Source organism: Magnolia sinica, chromosome 3 (assembly GCF_029962835.1).
Source record: "Magnolia sinica isolate HGM2019 chromosome 3, MsV1, whole genome shotgun sequence".
Taxonomy (NCBI): Eukaryota; Viridiplantae; Streptophyta; class Magnoliopsida; order Magnoliales; family Magnoliaceae; genus Magnolia; species Magnolia sinica.
In genome coordinates this window covers 90,360,081-90,387,108 of record NC_080575.1, presented here as the reverse complement: position 1 = coordinate 90,387,108, position 27,028 = coordinate 90,360,081, and the positions used below count along the sequence as shown (strand labels likewise).

Genomic DNA, 27,028 nt, shown 5'->3' with positions numbered 1-27,028 from the left:
TTGAGCAACCGATCCAGACCGTCCAATGGTGGGTCATCCATGCTAGTTGACCCGAACTGCAAAAAACATATAATCTTTTTGTGTTTGCATAGGGAAAAATGGGAACTTCCTTCTTCTCTACAAAATCAGGGGCAAAAGCATCATTTCATATGATTTATAGTCAAATTCAACGGTCAAGGGTCTCTTTAATGGTCAAATCTCATGGAAATTAATTCCAAGGTGTTTTATGAATGTATATGGAAAATGAGAGGGATTAACTGGCCATGCTAAAAAGGGAGAGGGTTATTTGGTGATGCTTAAAAGGGAGGGGATTATTTAGTGTATGGCAAAAAGGGAGGGTGGTGTATGTCAAAAGCTTTTTTTTATTATTATTTATTTTAATGTTTTTTTTATGTTTTTTTTTAAAAAAAAATGTTATCTTGTGTGAACCGGACGATATGGACAAGTTGTGCCAGTGCGGGATGCATCACAATTCACAACTTGAAAGAACTAAACTAGGATAGACTACTTACCAAGTAGAAGAACAAACCAAGATTATGCCACAAAATGGATATCTCTTCCATTATAGCGTGAAATATAATAAACAAAAGCAAAAAAGATAAATATGTGGAACCAATCCACAAGAAACCCAAGGAATTTCACTTAATAGAGGTGTCACACCACTAGAATATAGAAGAATCACTCCTCCAGTGCTAGAATCCTACCGCAGGGAACTAAAAATGATAGTTTTAATTGATCAATCAAATGGTGAAACATCCGTTATGTCATGTGTATGGCATCCTGTCTTTATATAGGCCACAAATCTCATGTAGAATAATCTAGATAGAAGTTCATAGAATACTCTTGTGCCTATTTTCCATTTTTCAACAATAATGATAATAATAATTGCCTAGTCCTACTCAACCTTATAAGGGAATGCTTAAGGGAACTGAAATAAAGGTCCAGTTCTTAGGAAGTTCAACATCATTTAGGTGGCAATTGGCTGACCAGCTACTATAGTTTCTTTATTTCTTTACATGTGAGTATCATTTGATTACATTCAGATAAATTTTTGTTCAGACGGATGAGCTCACACGTATGTTGCATTGAATTTCACCAATGGAGGTGGTTCTCATTTTGTAGAGCCCCCCCTTGTTTTTTATTTATTTATTTTTTCCTTCCACAGAGCAGAAACCAATGTTTGCTGTTCATTATATTGGCCTCTAATATGTAATCATGGGTGGAGATGGTTGGATTATTTAAGTGTTCTACTATCTTTTCTTCTAGATTTTCAGTGAGAATTTTAATGGTGCTTCCAAATTCCTTTTTTGATTCGCACTACAAAATGTACTTCTCTGATTGCATTTCTTTCTACTAGGATTCACATTATGCATGCTTTCTTCTTTTATTTACTTGTTTATTTATTGTCAGGATCTAGTTGAAAAGAAGTTGGAGCTTCTCATTTGTGATCATCGAAGTGGAGACAAAATGCTTGGTATGCCGAGAGAGGGTGAAAATGCTTTGATTATGGGAGGTCCAAGACCTATGGAATGGTCTACGGTTCCATATGGTGCTTTTCAAGCACCAGGACAAAATGGAAAACAACGGACGTCTAGCTTGGAGTCACCAATCATGTTGCTAACCGGCCACCAAAGTGCTATATATACCATGAAATTCAATCCAGCAGGAACAGTGATTGCATCTGGATCTCATGACAAAGAGATTTTCCTGTGGTACGTTCATGGGGAGTGCAAAAATTTCATGGTCTTGAAAGGGCATAAGAATGCAGTATTGGATCTTCACTGGACCACTGATGGTAGCCAGATCATATCTGCTAGTCCCGATAAGACTCTGAGAGCATGGGATGTTGAAACAGGGAAGCAAGTAAAGAAAATGGCAGAGCACTCATCGTTTGTGAATTCATGCTGCCCTTCGCGAAGGGGTCCACCACTTGTTGTCAGTGGATCTGATGATGGAACTGCAAAACTCTGGGACCTGCGACAAAGGGGTGCCATTCAGACATTTCCAGACAAATACCAAATCACTGCCGTTGGCTTCGCTGATGCATCAGACAAGATATTCACTGGTGGAATCGACAATGATGTGAAGATATGGGATCTGCGAAGAAATGAGGTTACTATGACTCTTCAGGGCCATGCGGACATGATAACAGGTATGCAATTGAGCCCTGATGGCTCCTATCTCCTAACCAACTCCATGGATTGCTCTCTTCGCATTTGGGACATGCGCCCATATGCCCCACAGAATCGTTGTGTGAAGATACTAGCAGGGCATCAACATAACTTTGAGAAGAACTTGCTGAAATGTAGCTGGTCACCTGATGGAAGCAAGGTCACAGCTGGTAGTGCAGACAGAATGGTGTATATCTGGGATACAACTTCACGACGCATTTTGTATAAGCTTCCTGGACACACTGGTTCTGTGAATGAGTGTGTCTTCCATCCTAGCGAGCCTATTATTGGATCTTGCAGCAGTGACAAGCAGATCTATCTGGGGGAGATTGAAGCTACTTCAGGATATCAACAACCCCCAAAATGAACGTTTAAGTAGTTTGACCTACCAAAAAAGTGTGGGGTCCCTTAGCGATGATGGACAGAGTTAAAAAGGTAGCATGTACTCTGTAGTTTCTTAGTTTGGGTAGCTAGCTTCATGAAAAAGGTAATGCATTTTGATAATTACTGCGATAGTCATGCTATCTTAGAGTTTTGGGCCACTCATTTCTGTAATGCTCATTCCTTTAATTGATTCATGGTCTATAAACCTCTTGGATGGATAGTTCAGTACAAGCTCCTTTTCTTACATTCAACATAAAGTATACTCTTTGAATTTGAAAATATGATTCTTGGCATGATTTGTGAATTTGGTAGTGTGATGTTAGATGATCTCTTCATAAAATTGAAAACTGCTAGGATTGGCTTTTTCTTAGTTTAACTGGAAAAATAGACGTTGTAAACAAATCTTAAATCAGTAACAAAATTTTTTTAGAATGTAGAAGAAAAGAAGGATCGCAAGAAAGAAGAAACAAGATAAAGGGAAGGAAAAAGAAAAGAAACATCCATGTAGGATCCCGTCATCACTACCACATTTAATCTTGTACTCATCAAAATCATCAAATGACAAACAGCATTGGTAAATGAGTCAGTGTTCATATTCTTTGAGGGATGACATGATTGAATGAAATCATATGCTCATGTGCATTATTTCTTCAAGCACATTTGCTAGCCTTGTCAGAATGATATCTTTGTCACTTATCCAATGTGTGCTGCATTGCTGCGTAAGTTTCTAAGGTAACTTACTGATGAACGCTAAGGCCAGTAAACAAAATAGCAATTTTAAAAGCATACTGTAGAGTAGAAGTTGTGATCCCTAACTCTTCTCAATAAATCATGGCTCTGTAAGCCATAACTGTAGCATCATATATGTCCCTCTATAACAACTTTGAACTTCACTACCAAGAGAAATATGGATCCTGGATGTGGGTCTCTTGAAAAGGTAATTGAATCCTAGTGCAAACAGGGATTGCTGTTTCATTGGTGGATTTTGTTCTCGGGAAACATTGGTCAGACATCCACTCATTTGAGCATGCTATTTCATAGAACTACACACACACATAAGATTAACGAGTCAATTTATTGAGAAGGCATCAAAATGGTGCGAAAAATTACAGCCTAAGCAAAAAAGAAAAATTACAGTCTTGTAACAAATTTATACAAGAAGCCCAAAGACCCCCCCGCAGTCTCATTCCGGAGGGCATCTATCATTTCTTTCCTCCCAAATGACCCATAGAATGGCTAAATTGGCAACCACCAAAGGATCTGAATTTTTGTCTCGAGATAGATGCCATGCCAAATCAGAAAAACTTCTTAAACTGATTCCAGCATAACCCAAGAGAAACCGAAAAGACGAAGGATAGAATTCCACACCTGCCTATCATACAAGTAATGAATGAAGAGATGATTGAAACATTTTTTGTCTGCCATACACAACACACATTCGAAGAAACATGACCCTTCTTTTGGAGGTTGTCAATGGTTACGTGATAGGAATCTTCTGTATCATTACGTGATAGGAATTCGTAGAAAGACCGCACCGAGAAATGCTCCGTTTTTTCTTTCCTCCACAAGATTCTATCCCTTTCATCTCTCATCGGCACATGATTTTGAATGCACTCGAGGAGTCTTGCAAGCTCTTCAATTTCATCCAGCATGTTGCTACAACATGGAGGGCTCCACACCCCTTGAGATCCAGCTAAGGTGTAAGTGTAATGTTCCTTTTTAAGGCTAGGTGCTCCACCAACGGGAGGGCACTTTGGAGAGGAGTCTCCCCAACCCACATATCTTCCCAAAATATAGTCCTTTCCCCATTACCAACCACAAAACCAATACCTTTAGAGAATCTCGGAATAACCCGGGCTATACATTTCCAAATCCAAAAGGCTTTGTAGAGAGAGGAGGCCTTGGTAACCCAATTTCCGTTCTCACTTTCATGTTTTCCCACAATAACCTCGTGCCAAAGAGCATCGTCTTCCGTTCCGAATCTCCACAACCACTTCCCTAAAAACAATTATATTATGTTACCTAAAAACAAAACTGGATGGGCAATATATCTTTTTCTTCTGTTTATAATGCAACATATAGAATTAACAATCCAGAAATATGGAACAAGCAAGACGGTGTTTCCTGGGAAGGTATTGTACAACATTTGACTTGAGAATATGACAGTTTGGTCGCATTTTCAATTTGTAAAAGTGGGCCCATGGGTTAGTGCTCCAACCATTGATATGATGGGCAACACCCTTGATGCCTAATGTCCCGAAAAACTCCCAAATCAAAGTTCCTAGCTATTTAGTCTTTGGGCTCTTGTTGGTTGAATGTGGACTTTTGTGGTATTTTCTTTCTTGCCTATTGCTGGCCAAAAATTGAAGAGTTAGGATCTTCTGATGTGGGAGATTTATGGTGCATGGGCATTCCATAGTGGGGCCCCTTCTATGTACAGTTTGGATCACTTGATGTTTGGTGCAGGAGCGATCCACAAGAACATATATTTCACTTTTTCAATGCAATCATTATTCATCATCGTGGCTGTCGACATCGTCATCTTCATCATCATCATAATATTAGCTTTTCTCTCAACAAATTTGCTGTTGGCTTTGAAGTGGTAGATTAGCAAATTTTTTACAACAAGCTATCCACTAGACATTAACCTTCCTCTTTTACCTGGCCATGCCACAGGCTCACATTGGCACCACTCACATACCAACACGGCTCCAACTTAGCATTGACCCCTGCCCAACTCTTGCATGCACGTGATCCAACAAAGTAGGATCATGGAGGGGTAATTGCCTGGAAAACTACCAAGCGCAAAGCACCCATGCATAGGGAAGGTCATGCCTGAGTAGCTGGCTGCACAAAATAGCAGGGAATGCTGCCAAGCATGATTATCGAAGCGGCTCACATGCCAACACAATTGAAGCTTCATAACTGCACCTTAGCATGGCTGTTGCATGTACCTTCAAGGGTGAAATTGCTAATTGATGTCTAGAGCATGCAGTGCCATACGAGCTTGCTTAGTTCATAGTTGCACATGCATGGCTCAGTCTTTAAGACAAGCATACGAGTACTGGTAGGATCATCATTCCTTCACAGCACTGTCGCCATCACTGCCCCAACAAGGGGGAAGCAATAGAGCAGGTCATCTTTTGCTACAAGTAAAGAAAGAAGGGACCAAGGCTAGAGCCAGATTGATAGCATCCTCCATATCTGAAAGCACACATAGGTCCTATGCATGAGCCACAATAATAGTCAACCGATGAACTAATAGATGCACAACTGCTACTTCAAGGGCCACCTCATGTCAGCCACAATCAGGGGAGCAAGAGGCAAAAGAAGCATTTGCAGATGAGTTCCCTCATAAGAGGCAATAAACATAGGCAGTCAAGTTGGCACTGAAGCACACAAATTGTCATTGGACTGGTGAGTGTAAAGGACATGCTCAGATAGTTGGCCATGCGGGGAATGGTAGGGGTCCAAACACATGGCATCACAATCATGCCCAACTTGGGCATAACTAATTGTGCATTATTTCTCCCAAAAAAGTTTGGATCATTGGATGGGACCCCACCTGTACAAATTGCAAACCTGATCAAACTGTATAAATTCTTTGGGCAGAGTATTGTATAATGCCTCATTCTGGCATGGGAGATCAATCTCCTTGGTTATTAGTGATGTCCTAATATTTTACACCATCTGGTTGTTTGACTGAAAAACTTTTCAGCTTGATAACATGGCATTAGACCCCCACGTACCCCATCCGTTACCATTATTAATTTCACCTGTTACTTTTTTTTAGGCTGCAGCTTTTGGACTCTATAAAGAATGGCTGATCTTTACTGACTCCTGTGGTTGTAGACATGGTTTCCTTGTTTTCATGCATGAGTTTATGGAGATCATCTTGTAACCTTCTTGGTTAAATTGATTGGTAAGGCCAGGCCATGGCTACGTATGTGACTAGGGTTTGGCTCATCTCAGTTTGGATTGTGGTCCACCCAAAGTAAAGATATAATGAATATAAAATAGAAGTGTCTTTTATGGTTATAGATTCATTTGAGTTCACTTGAGGATTAGATGGATCAGGTGGCATACTGTGCACACCTTCAATTCTTCATAGATTCATTTGAGTGCACAGATGGGTCTGGCAGCACACCATGCATGTCTTCATTCTTCATCACCTTTTCTCAGGCCACAAAACAACTGATGCTGCTAGCTTCTAACATGGCTGTTAATGTAGGGGCATTTTCACATCAGGCTCAAGTGGGGTTGCTTGTGGGATGTAGGGGCACACTCGGGGTGGGCGGCCCGTGTGAGGTGGGTGGCTTGTGTGAGGCAGTACCCATGTGATTTGGGGCCCACGAGGGGGGTTCGGCCGAGGTCCTAACCCATGAGATGTGAGGCTTGGGCTATGAGATAAAGGGATTGATTAGCCATGCTCTAGCAGTTTAAGCTTTTAGAGCAAGTGGTTAATTGTCCTGCATCAGCTGTCCTTGTTCAATCAGTCTACTGGTATTGATTTTCATTTTGGTCAATATTTGTAGTTATTGTTGTATTGTACTTTTTTTAGCCATGCTTTGAGATGATACAAGCACATTGGGACGCATTTATGCTTTTTTAAGGTTTGGATTAGTCATTCTCTGGTCTATTGGATGTTGATGATTCCAACTCAGTAATCATGAGTGTGATATCAGTGTGGGAGGTCAGTCTATTTAAGGAGAATGTTAATGGGTCTTTAATTGTTTGAAGGCAATTCAAGGGACACTATTATACGGGGCTGATTGCAATTTTAGAGCTCCTTGGAGACTTTCTTGTTCACAATATCAAGTTATCAAATATCAACACCAGGTCCTCTTCCTTTTAAGTGTCCTTTGGACATGTTGAGGGAACTCACCCGCGGATATGATTGCTAAGGAAGGTGTTTCTAATCCTTTGCTTTCTGTGAGAGATCTGTATCCATTACCTTGATAGATTGCTTGCAATTCCTATCCTTCTAATTAGTTGACTTGTCATGAATCATCACCATCATCATAGCCTTGTCCCAGCCATCTTAGGTCATCATGAGTACTCTCCATAGTCTAAAAGTTGTGATAAACAAATTAACATGGCCATTGGAGTCTTCTCTGATCTATTTTGTGTGAATGACTCCTATTAATGGAAGCTAAGGCACTACTAGAGGATTTGATAACTTTGAACATGTTGAAGCAAGGAATGCTTTTTGTTAAAGTTGACTCGGCTGTTGTTGTCTCTTGGGCTTCTAGGAAGACTCTGGGGCTTTGGCATACTGGGAACATTGCTGAGGAAACTTGAGATCATTCAAAAGATTTGGTGGTTTCTTTTTGTCATGTTCCTTCTGAAGCAAAGGATATAACAAATAACACCGATACGCAAGGTGCCTTCGTGTATGTATCTGTTTTTTATAGGAAAATCTTTGCCCCGTGATGATATTTGTATATTTGTTTGATAAACTTGCCATTTACAAAAAAAACCAATTCTTTTACCAATAAAAGCATATGGTTTGTGCTACTTTGGAGTTCATCAATGTTGTTCTATTATAGACTTGACTTGTTCCTTAGGCTGTTTGGTGTTGCACCTATCTCCTTTGATTTAATGGCAACAGGACACGTATGTGCCATTCGACTACGTGAGAGCTTCTTTGTGACATGTATTTCATGTGGATGTCTTTTTTACATTCAACAAGGTGCGGATTATGCAACTCTATCATTTTCGTCCGTGTCAGTTTTGCATAAAGTTTCACCCCTTTCAGAGTGGGAAATTGTGCGGGAAATATTGGGAAATGCTTTGATATGGCATGAAGTTTCGTAGTTTGAAGGAAACTTTAGGAAATGGGGGAATTTTTTAGTCATGCATATATACTTTTTTTTAAAAAGAATATAGATATGGATTTGAACTTGTTTCTTTTGTTAGTCTATTGAAAAAGAAACCAATTGAAAAAAGGAGGTTTTTTCTCACCTTAGGTTCTTGGCCTGAAACCTCTCTGCAACCGTGATATCTTCACCAAAACTTTGCTCGTGTGTTTTTTGGTGATTCACGGTGGTTTTGGTCAAAACTTGTTAAATGTCGCAAGTTTCGATCATAACATTGCATAATTATTACTGCCCTCTCTTCTTTCAACAACTCTTCAACCTCTTCCTGATAATTTGGGAACGAATGGCTATGTGGCGTTAGAAACATGGAGGGAGGTCGAAAGGGAGTGGGCAGAATGCTTTATCCAACAACTTTGTAGATGGCGAAGAATTATAAGCAAAGTGGGAGACGGTTCGCAATCGGAAACGCGCTGAAGCAGACATGCATCAAGGGGAGTAACAAGATTGTTGGAATACCCAACTCTGTTCGTCGATAAATACCCTTTCCGTTGGGGTGGCAAGCAATTAACTTCGAGAGAGTATTTAGACAAACCGGAGTAGTAATGGTGGTGGTAATACCACTGTAAAGAAATTCTACAAACCTGCAAGGCTTTGCTTTTGTTCAAATCAGCTCAGAGCTCAACCTAGAAGAGGCGATCCATCTTTTGAATGGGGAGAGCTTTGGAGGTATTGGATTCAAAGAGCACGATACGGTCTCGAGCGGAAGAATATGGAAGGGGAGAGGAGAAGGGGGCGAAAGCGAAGGAACAAGGGAGGAATGTTTTCCAGAACAATAAAAGTTCTTTCGTTAGGGGTGATGCTTCCACGTCCATGAAAAGTGGGCATGTGTCATTGAATGGGGGAGGAGGAAGATCTTTTAAAGATGCAGTGCTAAATGGTTCAAAGCAGGGTGCGGAGGTTCTAAGGAAAGAAGAGTTTTCGGAAGAGAAATGGGTTTGGACGGCCCTCATGGATGAAGGGCCGAAAGTGCGAATTAATACGAAGGTTTTAGATGAATAGATGAAGACTTTTCAATATTGCTCGGTAGCAATAGTCTAATCAGAGGTTATCGAAGATGGTTTGGGGGAAATGCTTTTGCAGTACTGTAGTGGCCTGGAACAGGAAGATATTTTAATTAAGAGTATTCAGGTGAAAGTTTTTTTAATCTCTTAATTCACATGATCATATGGAATTAGTGCTTTCTACATGTAAAAAATGGCAACATGGTGCAGTGATTTTGGTTCAAAGATGGGATGAATGGTCGATGTTCGGATGGGAAGAACATTGGTACCAAGCATGGGATATTCTGATGGAACTGTGGATGGACGAGATCTTCATGGAAACAGGAAGATGCATCGGAACTTTGCAGAGTATTGATCCGAGGATGAATAACAACGATGAGTTGCGTTTTGCAAGGATGCAGATCAGAAAGAAAAAGCTTGATTCTGCCCTAACTTCTATAACCCTAAGAGTTGACAGTGTGAAGATTCAAGGTGGTGCAGGAGCAGGGATCGTTCGTCACATATAGTGCTCCAAACAGATCTCTAATGGCAGTGGTGCGGGTTGATGAAGAAGGAATACAGAGTCAATATCCCGCTGGAGCACTGAGGGTTTTTTTGATCCTGTGTCGAAACTCAATTCGCCAGGAGAGAGGAGTAACAGAGAGAGACGGGAATTGTGACGCGTGGTGAGGAGAGAGAGAGAGGAAGAGAGGTATATCCTGCGATTGCAAGCACTACACAAGGAGAGGGTACAATTCTTTTGAATGTGAACACCAACCTACATTTGAAAGGGACTTTGACTCCTCTTCTTACAACAATAGAAGCTCCTGCGCGTGTCTTCTGCTCCCCACGTGAGGAAATCGATAAAACTCCTGAGGTCCATTTTACAAAAGGTACGTGCGGCACTATAGGATGTGTGTAACCTCTCGTACGTGTGTTTAGCCACTTAATGGGTGACACGAGTGCGACTGTTCAGCACCATCCTTTGATCAAAATCCAAACACCCTCGACCCCCTTTTAGTTTCCAAAAATTTTCGAAGTAGGAGAAGCCAACGATCCTCAAGGCTCCGGGTGGAAGATGTGTTCAAATCTCTCCCTAAGGTTTGTCTAGACATGGGGGGGTTCACTTCCTAAGTGCAATTTGCAGGGTAAAAAGGGGGAAGGGCAAAAGGAGTAAGATGATTGACAAAGGAAATCAAGCTTGGAGTGGTATAGTCTTGTCGCTTCCCAGCTGGTGCTGTATCCAGAGTGCGAAAATGGCGTTCTTTCTTTAGATGAAGAGTACAAAGAACACGATCCTTTTCTACCTTCGTCAGAAAAGTCAGTGTTGCGGCAGCAACATGGTGATGACTTGGGAGAAAGTCCTTGCATTGAGGACTCAGACTCTGTAAGTCCATTGGTTGTCGATCGTCAGATAATGGTTGCTGATGATGCATTGATAATTACAAAGGAGGGGGGCCCTAAAGTGTCCATGGCTCAAGGTATGAAACGTATGAAAATGTTTGCGATGAAAGTTGCTTGGTTAGTGGGAGTATCCTTTAGGGATAGGCCAGAGGACTCTGTGGCCCTTTTTGAATTCGTAGAAGAAACGGGGAGATTACCAGTGCATCAAGATGGTTATGATTTAGTTATCTTTCAAGACAGACAATTGGTGTGTGCAAAGATCGACAATCAGAGTGTGGAGATTCTATAAGAGGGGCCGTCAGCTAAGGATCGCTCTGGATTAGTCAGTGTGCAATGAAAGTTCTAATTTGGAATATTAGGGGGTTGGGCTGTACTCAAAAGTGGGGGCAAATAAAATGCATGTGCAAAAAGTTCAAGGTGCAGATTGCAATGTTTCAAGAGACAAAGATGCAAGATATAGATCAACAGATTGTAAACTCCCTATGGTGGGGGAATAATAAAGATTGGTTTTTTTTTTTGGGAGGCTTTAGGTTCAACAGGAGGGATTTTAATAGTATGGGATTCAAATATTTGGTGTAAAGAGGACATTTGCAAAGGAAAATACTCTTTGTCGGTGGTATTTAAAGAAGTAGCTTCGGGATTCAAATGGGTGTTTTCAGTGGTTTATGGGCCATGCTGGTTGAAATTCCGTGGAGAATTTTGGGAAGAATTGGATATCTATAGAGGCAGATGGGATTTACCTTGGTGTGTTGGCGGCGATTTTAATGTTGTTAGATTTGTTCAAATCGAAGGGGAGTTGTATTTCTTCTAGTATGTGGAATTTTTCTGATTGGATTATGAGAAATGATATGGTTGATCTTCCTATGTGTGAAGTAAAATTTGCTTGGTCTAATCGTCAAGCAGATCTGACTCTCTTGAAAGTAGATCGATTTCTTCTTTCACCAGATTGGGTGGAGAAGTTGCCGCTTATTCACCAAAGAGGGTTATTGAAGCCGATATCAGACCATAGTCTAATTTTGTTAGAGCTAAATGAGGAAAATTGGGGCCCCTTCAGATTTGAGCTATCTTGGTTAGAGATATAAGGTTTTGAAGGGAATGTGGCAGAGTGGTGGTCCTCTTTTGCGATTCAGGGGGGAGTAGGTTTTGTGCTTTTTCAGAAGTTCAAATTGTTGAAGAAAGAAATATGCAAATGGAAGGAGGAGGTCCTAAGAGTTCGTGAGGAGGAAACCACGATTTTTTTGGAAGATATTCAAAAGCTTGACATTAAAGGAGAAAAGTTTTATCGGAAGAGGAGACAACCCGACAAGAAGTTTATCGGGCCAAGTAAAATGCTTGGTTGCGTGAGGAGGAAATTAAATGGCGGCAATGTTTGCGAGCTCTCTGGTTGAAAGAGGGCGATCGAAACACAAAATTCTTTCATTTGATGGCAAGTACAAGGGCAATGGCTAACAAAATTATTTCCATCACAGTTGATGGGGAAAGAATAGAGGGTAAAGAAAAAACTTTGTGCTTCAATAGTTGATTTCAACTTAATAAGTTGCTTTCTCGTGATCATTGGAATAGGCCGATTTTGGATAATCTCACTTTTAATTCTATTCCATCATTAGCGGTGGAATCATTGGAAAAAGGCTTTTTGTGAGGAAGAAGTGAAGCAAGTGGTGGGGGCTAGATGGTTTGCCAATAGCGTTCTTCCGGAAGTTTTGGGGTTTGGTTAAGAGAGATGTTCTTGCTTTCATAGATGATTTTTTTGAGAAAGGTTATATAGCTTCAGAGATGGGTGCCATGTTCATAGCGTTAATTCCTAAAGAAGGGGAAGCCGAGTGCCTTAAAGATTTCAGACCCATAAGCTTACTAGGTGGTCCGTACAAGATCTTGGCAAAGTTGCTTGCCTCTAGATTTCAAGCAGTGTTGGGAGAAGCAATTTCAGAATCGCAAGGGGCCTTTGTCGAAGGCAGGCAAATTGTTTACAATTTTCTAGTGGCAAGTGAATGTATAGATGCATACAATAGAGGGGGGGTCAAACGGTTTGGTGTGCAAGTTGGATATAGAAAAAGCTTATGATCATGTCGATTGGGACTTTTTGGACTACATGCTAGCTAGGTTGGGATGTGGGGTTAAATCGTGGGCATGGATGCAAGAATGTGTCAAGTTAGCGAAATTTTCAGTCTTAGTGAATGGCTCCCCAAAGGGTTTCTTTTGAGCATTGAGAGGTCTTCATCAAGGGGACCCTGTATCTCCCTATTTGTTCGTGGTGATTATGGAGGCTTTCAGCAGACTCCTAGGCAAAGGGGCAGAGATGGGGCTTGTGAAAGGTTTTAAAGTGGATAATTTCGATTTCTAGATTACTCATCTACAGTATGCGGATGATACATTGTTATTCTGCGAAGCAAATCCTTATTCTCTAGATTATCTGCGAGCAATCATAGTTACAAAAATGAGGTGGGAACACCTTGTGTCTTCAAAAAAAAAAAAACTTTCTTGGAAGTTTCGGGTTTAAGAGTTAATCTTAGCAAGAGTGAAATTTTGGGGTGGGGATTCCGAAGGAGGAAATGAAGTTTTTTGCTTTCAAGTTTGGGTGTAGGGAGGGTGCCTTTCCTTCGCCATATCTCGATCTCTCGTTGTGTGTTGGTAAGCCAGTGAAACATCTTTGGGACAAAGTTATCGAAAGATTTGAAAGTAGATTGTCTCATTGGCAAACTTGTAACTTATCTTTGGATGGTAAATAACAATGATCAAGTCGGTTATGTCGAATCTTCCCGTGTATTACATGTCGGCTTTTAAATGCACAAAATCGGTCATAGATAAGTTGGAAAAATTGAGGAGGGATTTCTTGTGGAAAGGAGCGAAAGATGATTGCAAATTTCATCTTATGGAATGGGAAGAGGTGTGTAAGCCTGTGGATCAAGGGGGTGCGAGTTTTAGGAAGTTGGAGCACATAAATGTAGTGCTACTGGGAAATGGGTTTGGAGGTTTGGGGTAGAAGTTCATTCCCTTTGGGGAGAGGTGATTTGTAGGAGATATACGGGGAGGTGGATTAGGTAGTCTTCGTTGTACAGAGCGTCTTCTCTTTGGAAGTCGGTGGCGTTAGTTAAGCATAAAGTGTGGGAAAATATTGGCTTTAGGCTAGGAAACAGTAAGAACATCAAATTTTGGGGTGATACATGGGTTGTAGGGAACTGGTTGAGGGATCTGTTTTCAAGGTTGGTAGGTATTTCTTGTGGGGTGGATCTCAAAGTGGAGAATTGCTTCTCTTGGGTTGTTAAGGAAATAGTTTGGGCTCCTCGCATAAGGAATTTATTAGATGAGAGATTCTTAGAGTTCATCAGTTTGTTAGATATGCTTTCCAAGATTTCGCCGGTTATTTCGGAACCGGATTCGCTGATTTGGTTGAAAGGTAAGTCTGGTGTATTCTCGGTGAAATCCCTTTATTTGTCTATTAGCGGTGAGATTGCTTTGGGGGAGTTTTGTCTGATGTCTTTCGTTTGGAGGTATCATTCTCCCTTAAAGGTGGCGGCGTTCGCTTGATTAGTGGGAAGAAAGAAAGTGCTTACTGTGGATAATCTTCGAAGAAGGAACATAATTTTGCTGAATGTTTGTCTTTTCATGTCTTTAAGCCGAGGAATCGGTGGATCATTTGTTTATCCAGTGCTCGTTTGCAAGAGAGTTGTGGGGATAGCTTTTTCTAGTTATTTGGCGTCGATTGGGTTTCGCCGGGATCTATGGATTTATTTCTTTCGAGTTGGCATGGAGGGGGGCATAGGGAAGACTAGAAGGAGGATTTGGTTTTCTTTCTCTTTTGGCAGTTCTTTGGGTTCTTTGGCTCGAGAGGAACGATTGTTGTTTTAGAAATCGAAGGAGTCAAGCTAAGGAAATCTTTATTAGAGCAAAATTTCTAGTGGTGGAATGGGTGCTTTTAACTTCTGTCCTTTCCACTTGTTAGGATTGATGGGGGGTTTTGTTGTTAGTTTTGTTTTTGTCTTCTTGTAATCTTGTGACTTTGACCCTTTTTCAATAAAATTATCAATTCTCAAAAAAAAAGAAGGTATTGTAGACATATTGTGACATTTTTGATATCCCGATATAGCAGCAGATTTTGCCAATATTTTCATTGATATTGTGTAAAATATCTATTACATGGGGGTTTCATTTCCTCAAAGGGGCAAAACCTGAAATATCCTCCGGTATCGTTGAAACTTAAAACCATGCATCCATGAACATTTCCTAGGTGAGAATATCTTCTTTGTAGTATCTCATGATCGTTATATCTACTAAATGTGGAAATTATCACATCTCATGATTGTTGTGTCTACTAAATGAGGAAATTATCTCTGCCTCAAGCTCGCCAATGCAAAAAAGCAACAACACTTGACTATCTGTTAGAGATGAACTAGTTCTCAATAAACATTGGTCATGACATTTTACATGCTAGGTACATGATGTCCCTGTAGTGCTCTTCTATGGTTAGATTTGTTGGATAGAGGTGCATTTGGATGCCCCTTTGGATTTAATTGCAATAGCGACTAATAAAATAGAAAAACCAAATGTTAATGGAACTCCTAGAGCATTGCTTTCCTAGAGCTGGTGAAGATGAGTTTGAAATGGAACTCAAATGTTCCTTTCAAAAAAGAAGAAGAAGAAGAAATGGAACTCAAACGGAAGATTCTCAGCGAGATCTTATTTCAAAGCTTGACATTGGAGGATTCTCCCCTATGTGCCATGGTTTGAGTTCTTGGTACTTTCGAAGATAGAGATGTTTGCATCTATGGCTATTGCTGGTAAAATTCTTACGTTGGACTATCTCTAGAGCTGACAAGACAGACTCCCCAGCATTTGTTTTATCTGAAGAAAAGAAGAATAAATGGTTCTACCATCTTTTTAGTCATTACAAGAGAGAGAAGCATTTGGGGTATTTTTTTTAATCGTGGTGTCTGATGGGTGATCCGCAATAGTTTTGGGGGGGGTGTGTGGAATCTCTAGGGATGGAGGATGGGGCCTTCCAAGGAAAGAGATAGGATTGTTTGGTCTATATGCCCCAATTCACACCTTGTTTGGAAATCTTGAAGTAGAGGAACAGCCTCATCTTTGATGATAGGCATGCTCCGGTGTCAAACATCATTGAAAAGATAAAAATACCCTCATTAAATGATTGCTTTCAAAAAAATATTTTCAGGGTCTCTCAATTTTGACATGCTTAGCGGCCAGGATCTGGTGATTGAGAAGCAGCCCCATGAGAAAGGAAATCATCAGCAGATGAACTGCCAAAAGGGTGTTTGGAAATGAACATCAAGCGGGGCTTTCCATGTTTAATTTGGGAAGTGATGGTATTGGAGTTGTTCCATGAGATGACAGGTGCTATCTTTATTGGTTTATCTGATGTGGCAGATTGGGCAAGGTGTGTGAAGCTGAAGCTTATGCATTGAGAGAGGCCTCGAGCATTTTTCTGAATCGGTTCTTTGGGTCATTGATCATGTAAGGCGACACTCAAAACATCACCCCATGGTCCAACTCACGATCTTTGGGACCTGGAACTTTAACATTCGCTTTCAATGAGATTCGGGACCTTGCCTCTAGGTTAAACATCTCGTTTGTCCATGTTTTAGCCAAAGATGATGGTTATCTTGAGGTTTTTTGAGTCGGGAAATCATTTCTGCTTTAATCTTTTTTCTAATGGTATTAAGGTTATCCTTAAAGATAAAAAAAGAAATGTCAATAAAAGCGAGATATTGGGGGTTGGCGTTTCAAGAGAGGAGATGACTTCTCAAGAGAGGAGATGACTTCATTTGCTAGTTAATTTGAGTGTAGGGAAGGTTCATTTCCTTTACTTATCTTGGCCTTCCCCTATGTTTAGGCTAGCCAGCTAAACATTTATAGGATAGAGCAGTCGAGAGATTTGAAAGGAAGTTTTTTCAATAGAAGAGTAGGCATTTATCATTGGGTGGGAGGTTAACCCTAATCAAGTCGGCAATGTTGAATCTCCCGATTTATTTCATGTCATTATTCAAATGTCCGAAATCGGTTTTGGTCAAATTGGAAAAAATCAGGCAGGATTTCCTATGGAAGGTAGCGGAGAAAAGAAAAGGTTTCAGCTTATGAAGTGGGTGGATGTCTGTATGCCGTGGGATCAAGGGGGTGCCGGATTGAGAAGCTTTCGGTCCTCGCCATTGTGTAGGTCATATTGTCTTTGGAAATCAGTGGCTTTGATAAAAATTAAGGATTTTCTTAGGTAATGGTTTGAAGATTAGGTTTTGGGAGGATATATGGGTGTGGGATCATAAATTGGGTGAGGTCTTGCCTAGGTTAGTGAAGTTGTTGGTGGATGCAGATGTATTGGTTGCAAGTTGTTTTAATATGCAAGGTGAAGAAATATTTGGACACTGCCATGCAGAAGGAATTTAGATGATGAGGAGTTAGTAAATTTGTTGAAGCTGCTTTCCAAGGTGTACCCTTTGTTATTTGAATTGGATTCGTTGGTGTGGCTAAAAGAGAAATCAGGAAAGTTTCAGTCAAATCATTCTTCAAGGTGCTCAGTGGTGTAGGTGCTAGTGTTGGGGTTACTCCGTCTGCCTATGTTTGGCACTATGGTGCGCTTCCAAAGGTGGCCACTTTAGCATGGCTCGTGGGATGTAACGAGGTGTTAACAGTTGATAACCTTCGCAGGAGGAAGATGATTCTTCCAAATGTCTGCTTAATGTGTTATCAAGATTAGGAATTGGTGGATCATTTATTTATTCATTGTGCATTCGCAAGGAAGTTGTGGGAAAGCTTTTTCAATATGTTTGGTATGGCTTCCATTAGTCAGCTATTTTTGATGTGGCATGGAGGTGGTTTAGGTAAGACAGGGATAAAAGTTTGGCACCTATGTCTTCTAGCGGGGATTTGGTCCTTATGGCTGGAAAGGAATAATCGGTGCTTTAGGAATTGGGTGGGGTGAGTCTTGGAGGTTTTGCAGTCACACAAAGATGCCTGTGAAAAATTGGGTGATTGCATCAAAGGCTATTGCCCATTTTCCTGATGGTTGGCTTGAGTTGTACTTTAATTTTTTGCCTCTCTTTGTATATTTGTATATTTTCGCTACGACCTTTGTTGATAAAATGTTTCCAATGTTCCAAAAAGAAAAAAAAAAAGAAAAGAAAAAGAAAAGAAAGAAAAAAAAGAGGAGCAAACTATAATTGCAATTTGGACTTTTGGAGTCCGATTCGTATTCAACTTTAAAGGAATGTAACTGCAACTGGAGGCTTTTCCTCAGTATGAATACTAGGAATGAGATGTGCACAATTCAATCTACTTGGTCATCCTAAAGCAGCCTAGTAAACTCATCCTTGGTTCTAGCTGTATTATAAAAGTCTCCCGTATTCAAAACTCCCATCTCCATCACTCTCCCTCTCTCTCTCATATAGAACTCTAGCAGTCAATCGATGGATTTTTTTCCTTATACTTATTTATTTATTTTAGCATGAAAAGCCAAGGATTTAACCTGATTTTCTTGTTTCCAAGTACTTTTTTCTTTTTTTTTCAATCAAGCTGGTCAGAACTCCTGTCACGCCCCAAACCCGGAAATCGGATTCACAGGAATCCCGATCGCCGAATCTGGTACCGACAGCCTCCGTAGTATCCCATTGTCGGCTCCTAGCGTTCATGCACCAGATTCCGATCCTGGGATCCTACAAGGAGGATTTTTTTTGTACATTTAACTCATAATAAGCATAACCACAAGATTACCTAATTCACAAAGACAACATCATCATCACATATCCACTAATATAATCGTTTGAGTACAATGCTAAAGAAAAAAATACATCAATCGAAAATCAAGCTCCAGAAGACCGCTGTCCGCTCCAAGCTCAACACTGCTGCAACCTAACATCACCTGCACGCATCTATCGTGCATAAGCTTATAGAAAGCTTAGAGGGTGGTGTAAGTGTGTGCACAAGGTTAGTGCCAAGTATTCAATACAATGCCATCATCATACAATACCGAAAATACTGGTAACTTATAAACCGTACAATATCAGAATAAGCAGAAATACTGACAAAATCATAATTATCAAAGTAAGCAGAAATACTGACAAGAGCAGGAATTATCAGAGTAAACAGAAATACTGACAAGATCATAAATCGTATAATAACAGAGTAAGCGAAAATATGGACAAGTTCATGAGTCAGTCAATATCAGAATACGCAATATAAAACAACTATGCAAATGAGGAGTCATAAAGAGCTAAATATCAGATGCCAAGGATACAATGCAATATGTAAATCCTGCTAAATATGTCTAGGTCATATCAGTATAGAAAACATAACCCAAAATGCCATATGCATGCAGATGCAATATGCGATGCAATGAAATGACCAAGCTGGATTGTGAGGTCGGGATGATAGTATGTAGTATCGCAGGCTACGGGGTCCATCACAAGGGACTTCTATCCAAACCAGTCCCATACCTAAATTTGGATAGTCAGACTCAATGTGGTAAACTCCTGGTCTCAGGTTAGTCGCGCACCCAACCGAAATCCTGGCCATGCGAAGGTACACGTAACAAATAGTTACGCACCACCAGCCTGAGTGGATAGTGAATGAATATGCAATTTCTGCTCAATAAGTCCACATATTAGTATGGTTCTTCTCTGGGAAATCACCGGGGTCTATTAGACTCCAAACCAGATTGCCGCCCCATCGCGCGCAACAAGGTGAGTGGAAGAGACCTCACTATCTGCCTGCCAATATCGGGCCCGACTCGTCGATAGCGGACTCATTCCTCGAGCTGGTCAGACTCAGCCTAGCATTGCCCCCTCCTCTCGGGCAGGTAAGGCCGTACCCCCTTCCAACCGACCACGACACAGTGGGAGATGCGGCCTAACGGTATACGGCCCTCATGCGCTCATGCATCCACTCGGTCTAGACGTTGGAGCAACCTCTGGAACCAAGAGGGTTTAGGGACTCACCCAGGGATATCTATAGCACTCCATGTAGAACAGATTTTCGGTGTCCCATTTGGCCATCCATGAAATACCTGTGGAGGCTATAGCCCTGATGTCGCTAGGGCATACGGTGGTCATGTCACACAAATGCGAGATGCATGAGTCACACAGTCCAATCATGCATCAATCCTGCACATACCGTGCGCTCATGTGGGGTGACTCCGCCTATCAAGGAGCCCTATGAACAATCTGCCCTATGGCATATGCAATGGTCAATCACATCTCATAACAAACATGCAGATGATGCGTATGGGCATGTATTATGATGTTATGCTGTCACATACTCATAATCGGTATCAATAACCGGCATCAACAATCGGCCTCGACAATGTGGACATTTAACCAACATTGCCCCCAAGGAATGGCCACATAGAGCCAAACATATAATGGGCCCACGACCTCACACAAGGGCCTAATATACAACATAGCGGGTCTTACTCAAGGGCCACATATACACAACAGGTGGACCCTGCTCATGGGCCTAATACATATCATAATGGGCCTTGCTCATAGGCCATGAATACATCACAATGAGCCTCAACTACGGGTTACATATACATCATATAGGTCTCGACAATCGGCCTTGGCAATCGAATTCGATACTCAGAATCGACCTCGACAATCGGAACCGGCCAATACAATCGGCCTTGACAAATCGACACCGATAATCTACATCGATAATCAGCACCGACAATCAGCATCGATAATCAACACCGATGACCGGTCACATAGACAAGACTGGGTCCATAGATGAACATTTGATCAACCATAATATAAGGATTAGCCCTCGGCCGTGGTTATATCAAATCTGGTAGCATGGAGCCATCCGTCCGTGGTAAATGGGGCCCACTTATTTGGGTTAACCCACTAAGAGAATGATGAGAATGGGCCTGATAAGGCCTAAGGAAGGGTCACAATGTGGACATTTAACCATCACTGCCCAGCAATGTGGACATTTAACCAACATTGCTCCCAAGGAGTGGTCCACATAGAGTCAAACATAAGGTGGGCCCAAATATCCAACAAGTGGGCCTCAAATAGTCATCACAGGTGGGCCTTACACATACAGCACATGGGCCTACACATCACGATGGGTCGATACATTGGGCCGCACCATTGGGCTTAATATACACATCACGGTGGGTCGCATAATTGGGCCGCACCAATGGGCCTCATGTACAACAAGTGGGCCGCACTAATGGGCCACACTAATGGGCCTTATACACATCAAGTCGGGCCTCAATAAATGGGTCAGAAACATATCACAATGGGCCACGACATACGGGCCGGAAATACGTCACAATGGGCCTCGACCTATGGGCCGAAAATACATCTCAGTGGGCCTTACCGAATGGGCCACAAACACATCATAATGGGCCACAACCATGGGCCTCAAATACATATCATAACGGCCATAACCATGAGCCTCAACATATCATAACGGCCATAACCATGAGCCTCAACATATCATAACGGCCATAACCATGGGCCTCAACATATCATAATGGGCCGCAACCCATGGGCCTCACATACATCATATGGGCCGCACTAATGGGCCTCATAGGTGGGCTACAAATATATCAAGGTGGGCCTCACAAATGGGCCACACGTATATCAAAGTGGCCTCACAAGTGGGAGCTTGGATTTCATCTGAAATCATCTCAATAGTAGTAGGTGCATCATGTGTATCACTATACACATCATTCTATGGGGCATATGGCCCACTAATGATGATCAACACTATCCAAACAGCCTCCAGGTAGATCAGCACCATCCAAACATTGTCCAGCATTGTCCAGCACTATTTGGATGGTGTGGATGAAACAAACACATCACGGTATGGCAGTACAGCACCGTCAAAATAGGTGGACGGCGTGGGTGGACTACATACAACATGGTGTGGTCCATAGCACCGCCCACACATGGTCTAGCACCGTCCAAACATTCTAGACAGTATGGATTAAACAAATATCTCATGGTGGTGTCCCATCATCCAAATGATGGAAGGCTAGGATAAAACAAATACATCACACGTGAGCTCCACATGCTGGACAACATGTATGTACAACACATACATCACGGGAATCCCACAGTCCAAGGGTCTGGGCGGTGGATGGGATTGGTGAAACATATACATTAGGTGGGGCCACGTGGTGTGACCCACCAGATATAATATTATATATATTATACATATACATCAGCTAGGACCATGTGGTGTGGACCACCAGATATAATGTTTATATTAATATATACACCACACATTTATTTATACATATATACGTATATATTACCATTCATGCAAACATCCAGCCCTGGACGTCATTTAACAGATGATCAAGATGAAATATATATGCCCAGTGGGTCCACACGTGTGGGACCCACCACACATATACCTTGTAATTAGGGCCCACAGAACTGAGGTCTTATAGCAGCTACAGCTGCTGATGGACGGTTAGATCTCATACAGCAGCAACTGGGGTCCACGGCTGGACGGAATGGATATAACACGTGCCTCATGTTCAGACCCACTAAATTTGCAGGCGTTAATACAACAGCTGTACACGGTACTTCAGCCAATCCACTTCATAGAAGTGGGTCCCATGTGTGGCCCACCATGATGTTTATCTGCAATCCAAACCATTGCTAAGGTCACGCAGACCCTGGGTGAGGAGGAAAACAAATTTCATAATGGTCCAAGGCTCCTGGGACACCCAAAAAGGGTTTCGATGGCAGACGTCAATCACCACTGTTTCCTACCGTGTGGGCCACCTGAGTTTCGGATGAAGCTGATTTTTGGGGTGGCCCACTGCCATAAGTGGGCCTACCAAATGCACGGTGTGGATGTCCAAACCACCTCATGGTGGGGCCCCGTCTTGCTGTTCGTCCGTTCGTCCGTCCGCCAGCAGCGCCTGCGCACGCTGCTGACAGCAGCAACGCCTGCTGCAGTAGCGTGCCTTTTTTTTTTTTTTAATTTTTTTGTTTTCTCGAGGTTTTTCATATGCCCGTGTCTTGAGAATTCACTCCATCCATTGGATTCTATGGCCCAAGACGGATCAAACGAGTCCACTATGCAGTATGTTTTTGGCGGGTAGAGACATCAAGGTGGGTCCTAATGGATCTTAAAGGTAAAAAAATGTTGTTTCCCATGCCGGGGCCCGCCAGAAAATCGTATTGGGTTCATTCTTTGGCTCAATGCCTAAAATGGGCTTGGAAATGAAATGGATGGTGTGGATTTGATTTTTACATCAAGGTAGGGCCCACATGAGTAGCCTGCCCCAAAAGCTCTCCCCCCCCTTTTTTTTGGCAGAGAGTGTATTTCACTATCTGTTCACACTCGTGAAAGACGTCCAGCGTCCAGGGACGCTGGACGGACCGTGTACACATATTGCTCAAGGTGGGTCTCACATGTGGGGTCCACGTGGACATGGCCCACTTGATTTGGGTCAACCTTATATTTATGTTTTCCAATTACTGTTAAGTGGGGCCCACATGGCTTGGACGGCCGTGGGGTCCATTTGATGGACGGCTTAGACATCACATACATCAAGGTGGGGTACATCAGGATGGGCCACACGGCCACATTATCACACCAAAATAATGAGAGTGAGAGAGAGAGAGAGAGAGAGAGAGAGAGAGAGAGAGAGAGAAATGAGAGCTTCCTCCCTAGCCTTCTAATGCTCCAAAAGTGTTCCTTCAACGGTGGAGATGGGAGATAGGGTGGTAGGGAGTGGGCCACACATGGCTCTTCTCATGAAGATCTTGGACGTTTCCTCCCCTTGGGAGTTGCTTGGGAGAGTGAGAAATGAGAGAGAGAGAGAGAGGAGTGGTGATGGAGTGGAAAGGGATGGGTTCTCTTGACTTTTGTAAGAAAAGAATGGGCTAAGCATGGGTTGAATTGACTTTGGGTAAGGGGAGGTAAGGGTGAGTGATAGCTTATGATGGGATGTACTTGACTAATGATTGATAGGATTGATTTGAAAGGTTGTAGAGATTCTCTTGGAATTTTACAAATGCGCGGCATTTTCTCGAACTGAATGCGGGCCCACATCTCTTGGCCTGGATATCGCCTCAGCGGGCGAGACGCGGCATCGGAACCGCGGCGACGGCGCGGTCGTTAGGGTACAAGTTTCGGATCGAGCCGACTCTGGAATACGGGATACCACTCGGGGTCACGCGCAATTGCCGATAAAAGATCGTGGGTCGCCGGAATTCTACCGGGAGGACCACGGAAGCCTACGGGACAGTACGGGCTAGAATACGGGTCTTACAACTCCCACCTCGATTGAACTATTATTATTAGTTAGAGTCTCTTCACAGTTTAGAATAAAAAAGAAAAAACTGAATTACCCATTCAGCTAGTTTCTAAACTCTATTATGTGTGCATATCAGTAGAATGATTTGGTATGCTTAGCACACTGCCTATGACTATGGGAGGGAAGTAGGTCGCTCATCGGCAAATCCATTAGAGCTGATCTTCATAGAGATGATTGTGAATGTTCAAAGCTGATCTTCATAGAGATGATTTTGAATGTTTCCGTAATCTTATCTGTTGAGGATTCCTGAAGCTGTCTGAGCATTAGAGACCTTCGGTGAATGGGAGTTCTGACCAGCTATGAATGTCTAGACAAAGATTTGCTGCTATATCATCATCATTACAGCCTTGCAGCTATTTGGGATTGGCTTCATTCTCATGGTAGTTAAGCAAAAAATTCACGATCAGCTTGGGACCAGCATTTGCAAATACCACCATTAGGTGCAGTTGCTACTAGGCAGAATAAAAGATTTGCTGTGATAGATGGATCCAGGTCAGACTTCTATGTTGGTTTTGCACCATTTGAAAAGTGGTGGTGACTCATCCTCACATGCTGCACTGATGTACAGCTATCAGACCCATCCAAACTGTGGTCGCACTGTGGATGGAGCATGTAACAAAAAATATACTGATCCAGTAAAACTAAGCATCCAATTAATGGCTATCAAATCCATGGTTAAAAGTAAAATAGTGAGTGTTCCCATTTGGAGTGAAAGATCAGATGGTTAATATTATTTTCTCAGTGCAACTTTTCGGTTTTTCTCCATCCATGGTTGGGTCAGCAATTTGGACAGTCTGATTGCCGTACTACCATGCCATGTGTTTGTTTGAAGATTCACCACCATTTTTTAAATGGTCCAAAACTAACATAGGAATCTAGCCATGGTGATGGGCACATGACAAGGTGTTGGATATTGTGACTTCAAGATGCCCGGCATACTAATCTGTCCATATTTTAAAATAAACTCAAAGAAAAATGAAAACACAAAAGATCTAAAATAGACACACACAACACACACACAACATGCATTAAAAACCCAGATTCTGTTGGGCACAGTCTCCTTGAATCTCAGAGACAGTCGTGATCTCTTGAACATGGATACAAGGATGTAGGATAAAGGGGCTTCCGGATCCAGACCAACACATTTTGAAAATAATGTTAAGGAATACCCTGCAAGTAGGAAAAATGTTTTATGCAGCAAATTAGTAAATAATTAATTTAAAGATGGTGTTCAACACTGTCAACGTTCAAGAGCACAGATGATGCTCATGCAATGGGAACATGGATATTTACATGGTTAATTTTGTGCTGCTGTATCTGCATGAATCTGAGTTAAAAATGTGGCCGGAATATTATGTGACATGCCATAGTTGTTTGGTTGCATGGATTTTCTATAGCCCATTTGGCCAAGTTCTTCCTCAAAAAGGAAGGAATGTTGTTGAATGCATTTCAGTATGTTTTTAAATAGCTCATTTGATGAATCATCATTGTTGTTGGATACTGTAATCTCAAAAGCTCATGTTTTTTAAATAGCTTATTTGAGGAAACATCATTGTTGTTGGATACTGTATGTCAAAAGCTTAGACAAAGCCTTTTCTTTTAGTATGCATAAACAGTGTCCACAATGTCGGTGTTGGGTACTATGTTTCTGTCAGTAAACATTTTTATTTAGTTTCATGTGTATAGATATGATTCTGATAGGAATTGCATTGCAATGCTTTCAGAGCTGCCCCTGGCATGGCTATTGCGAGAAAAGGATTTTGAATCATACTTGTCCAATGACGCTTCCGGACAGTGGAAACCTTTAATTTTTTTTTGAAATCTACGTTATTTTCTGTAGGCTAAAAACTTGCACGTACGAAGAGAAGAAAATTGAATCTTGTGCTTCCCTCCATGCCAATGGGACGGATGTGGGCTAAATGTGGCCTGTTATTGAGGCAGGCCCCACTGTATATGTGCCATGGCTTGATAAGCAGGCCTTTTTCCAGTATTCGTCAGTTGGGACTGTTTGGATGTCAAATCTGGAGTACTCGCCAATGCTTTAACCATCCATTTTCTTGATACATACAACGGCCTTCTGATAGACCAGCCTATTTTCTGGGCCATATGGATCTTTGCATGAAGGCACCACATTGGTGCGTTTGGAGAGAGTTGGGTTTGATATCCTACTCTACTGACTAGCCATCACATTTCTCATATTTTATACATCGCCAGCATGATCATTGCATCATACCTGCCATTGAAAGAGAAGAAAAGAAAAGAAGAGAAAAGAAAAAAAAACCCTTTTGGCATCATACCTTCAGAGTAAGTTTGAGAAGATGATCTATGATATATATATACAGAAAATTGTTTACAATCTGTAAGAAGCTCGTGTTCCTTCATCACCTGATGCTGGAAATGATGTGAACTGCATTTCATCTTGGGCTAATCTTTGAGACCACCTCGATGTGGAAAATGGCCAAACTGGCCCTTTCCTGTCATGCAGCTCTGCCTATCTTCCAGGTGACGACACACCTTGAGGTTGGAGCAAGAACGCGATATTGGCGGGGCTCAATCCGATGCCATTTTACTCTTTTTACTGTAAAGAAGGCCTTCAGATTGAACCACGACAACATCGCTTTTCTTCCCACCGAGACGACACAAAAAACCTGCAAGCAGTGCAAAAAACCCCTCTTTAAAGCATTTTCAGGATATTACAGCAGTGCCACTTGATTAGAAATGATTTGGACACCATATTCCATCATGCTCTTTTAACTCAAAAAGAACTATGCCTTTTACAAAAAAGGTACTGTGAAAGTGGCCACTAACATCTCTATTATCTCTTTTGCATGTTTTAATACCATTGCTTTTTCCCATTTTTGTAGAATGATCCAACTTATATAGAAGGATTCATACATTTCATATGATTGCTTTCTTCAT

The 27,028-nt window shown here is 41.7% G+C and overlaps 1 protein-coding gene across 5 annotated transcripts in view; it reads left to right on the top strand.

The window, feature by feature from the left end:
• Positions 1–27,028, top strand: part of LOC131240205 (uncharacterized) — a 32,051-nt gene that overhangs the window by 4,576 nt on the left and 447 nt on the right. Inside the window, exons 2-3 of one of the 5 annotated variants that reach the window (XR_009168654.1) lie at positions 1,411–2,606; positions 25,834–26,308. Coding sequence is in view for 2 of the 5 variants with exons in the window: in XM_058238315.1 (XP_058094298.1) it covers positions 1,468–2,538 (1,071 nt within the window). In the remaining 3 variants the exon portion in view is untranslated. Of the gene's footprint in view, positions 1–1,410; positions 2,854–5,231; positions 6,355–25,833; positions 26,309–27,028 lie in introns of those variants that run through there. The other 4 variants (XR_009168655.1, XR_009168653.1, XM_058238315.1 and 1 more) reach the window with 4 other exon arrangements.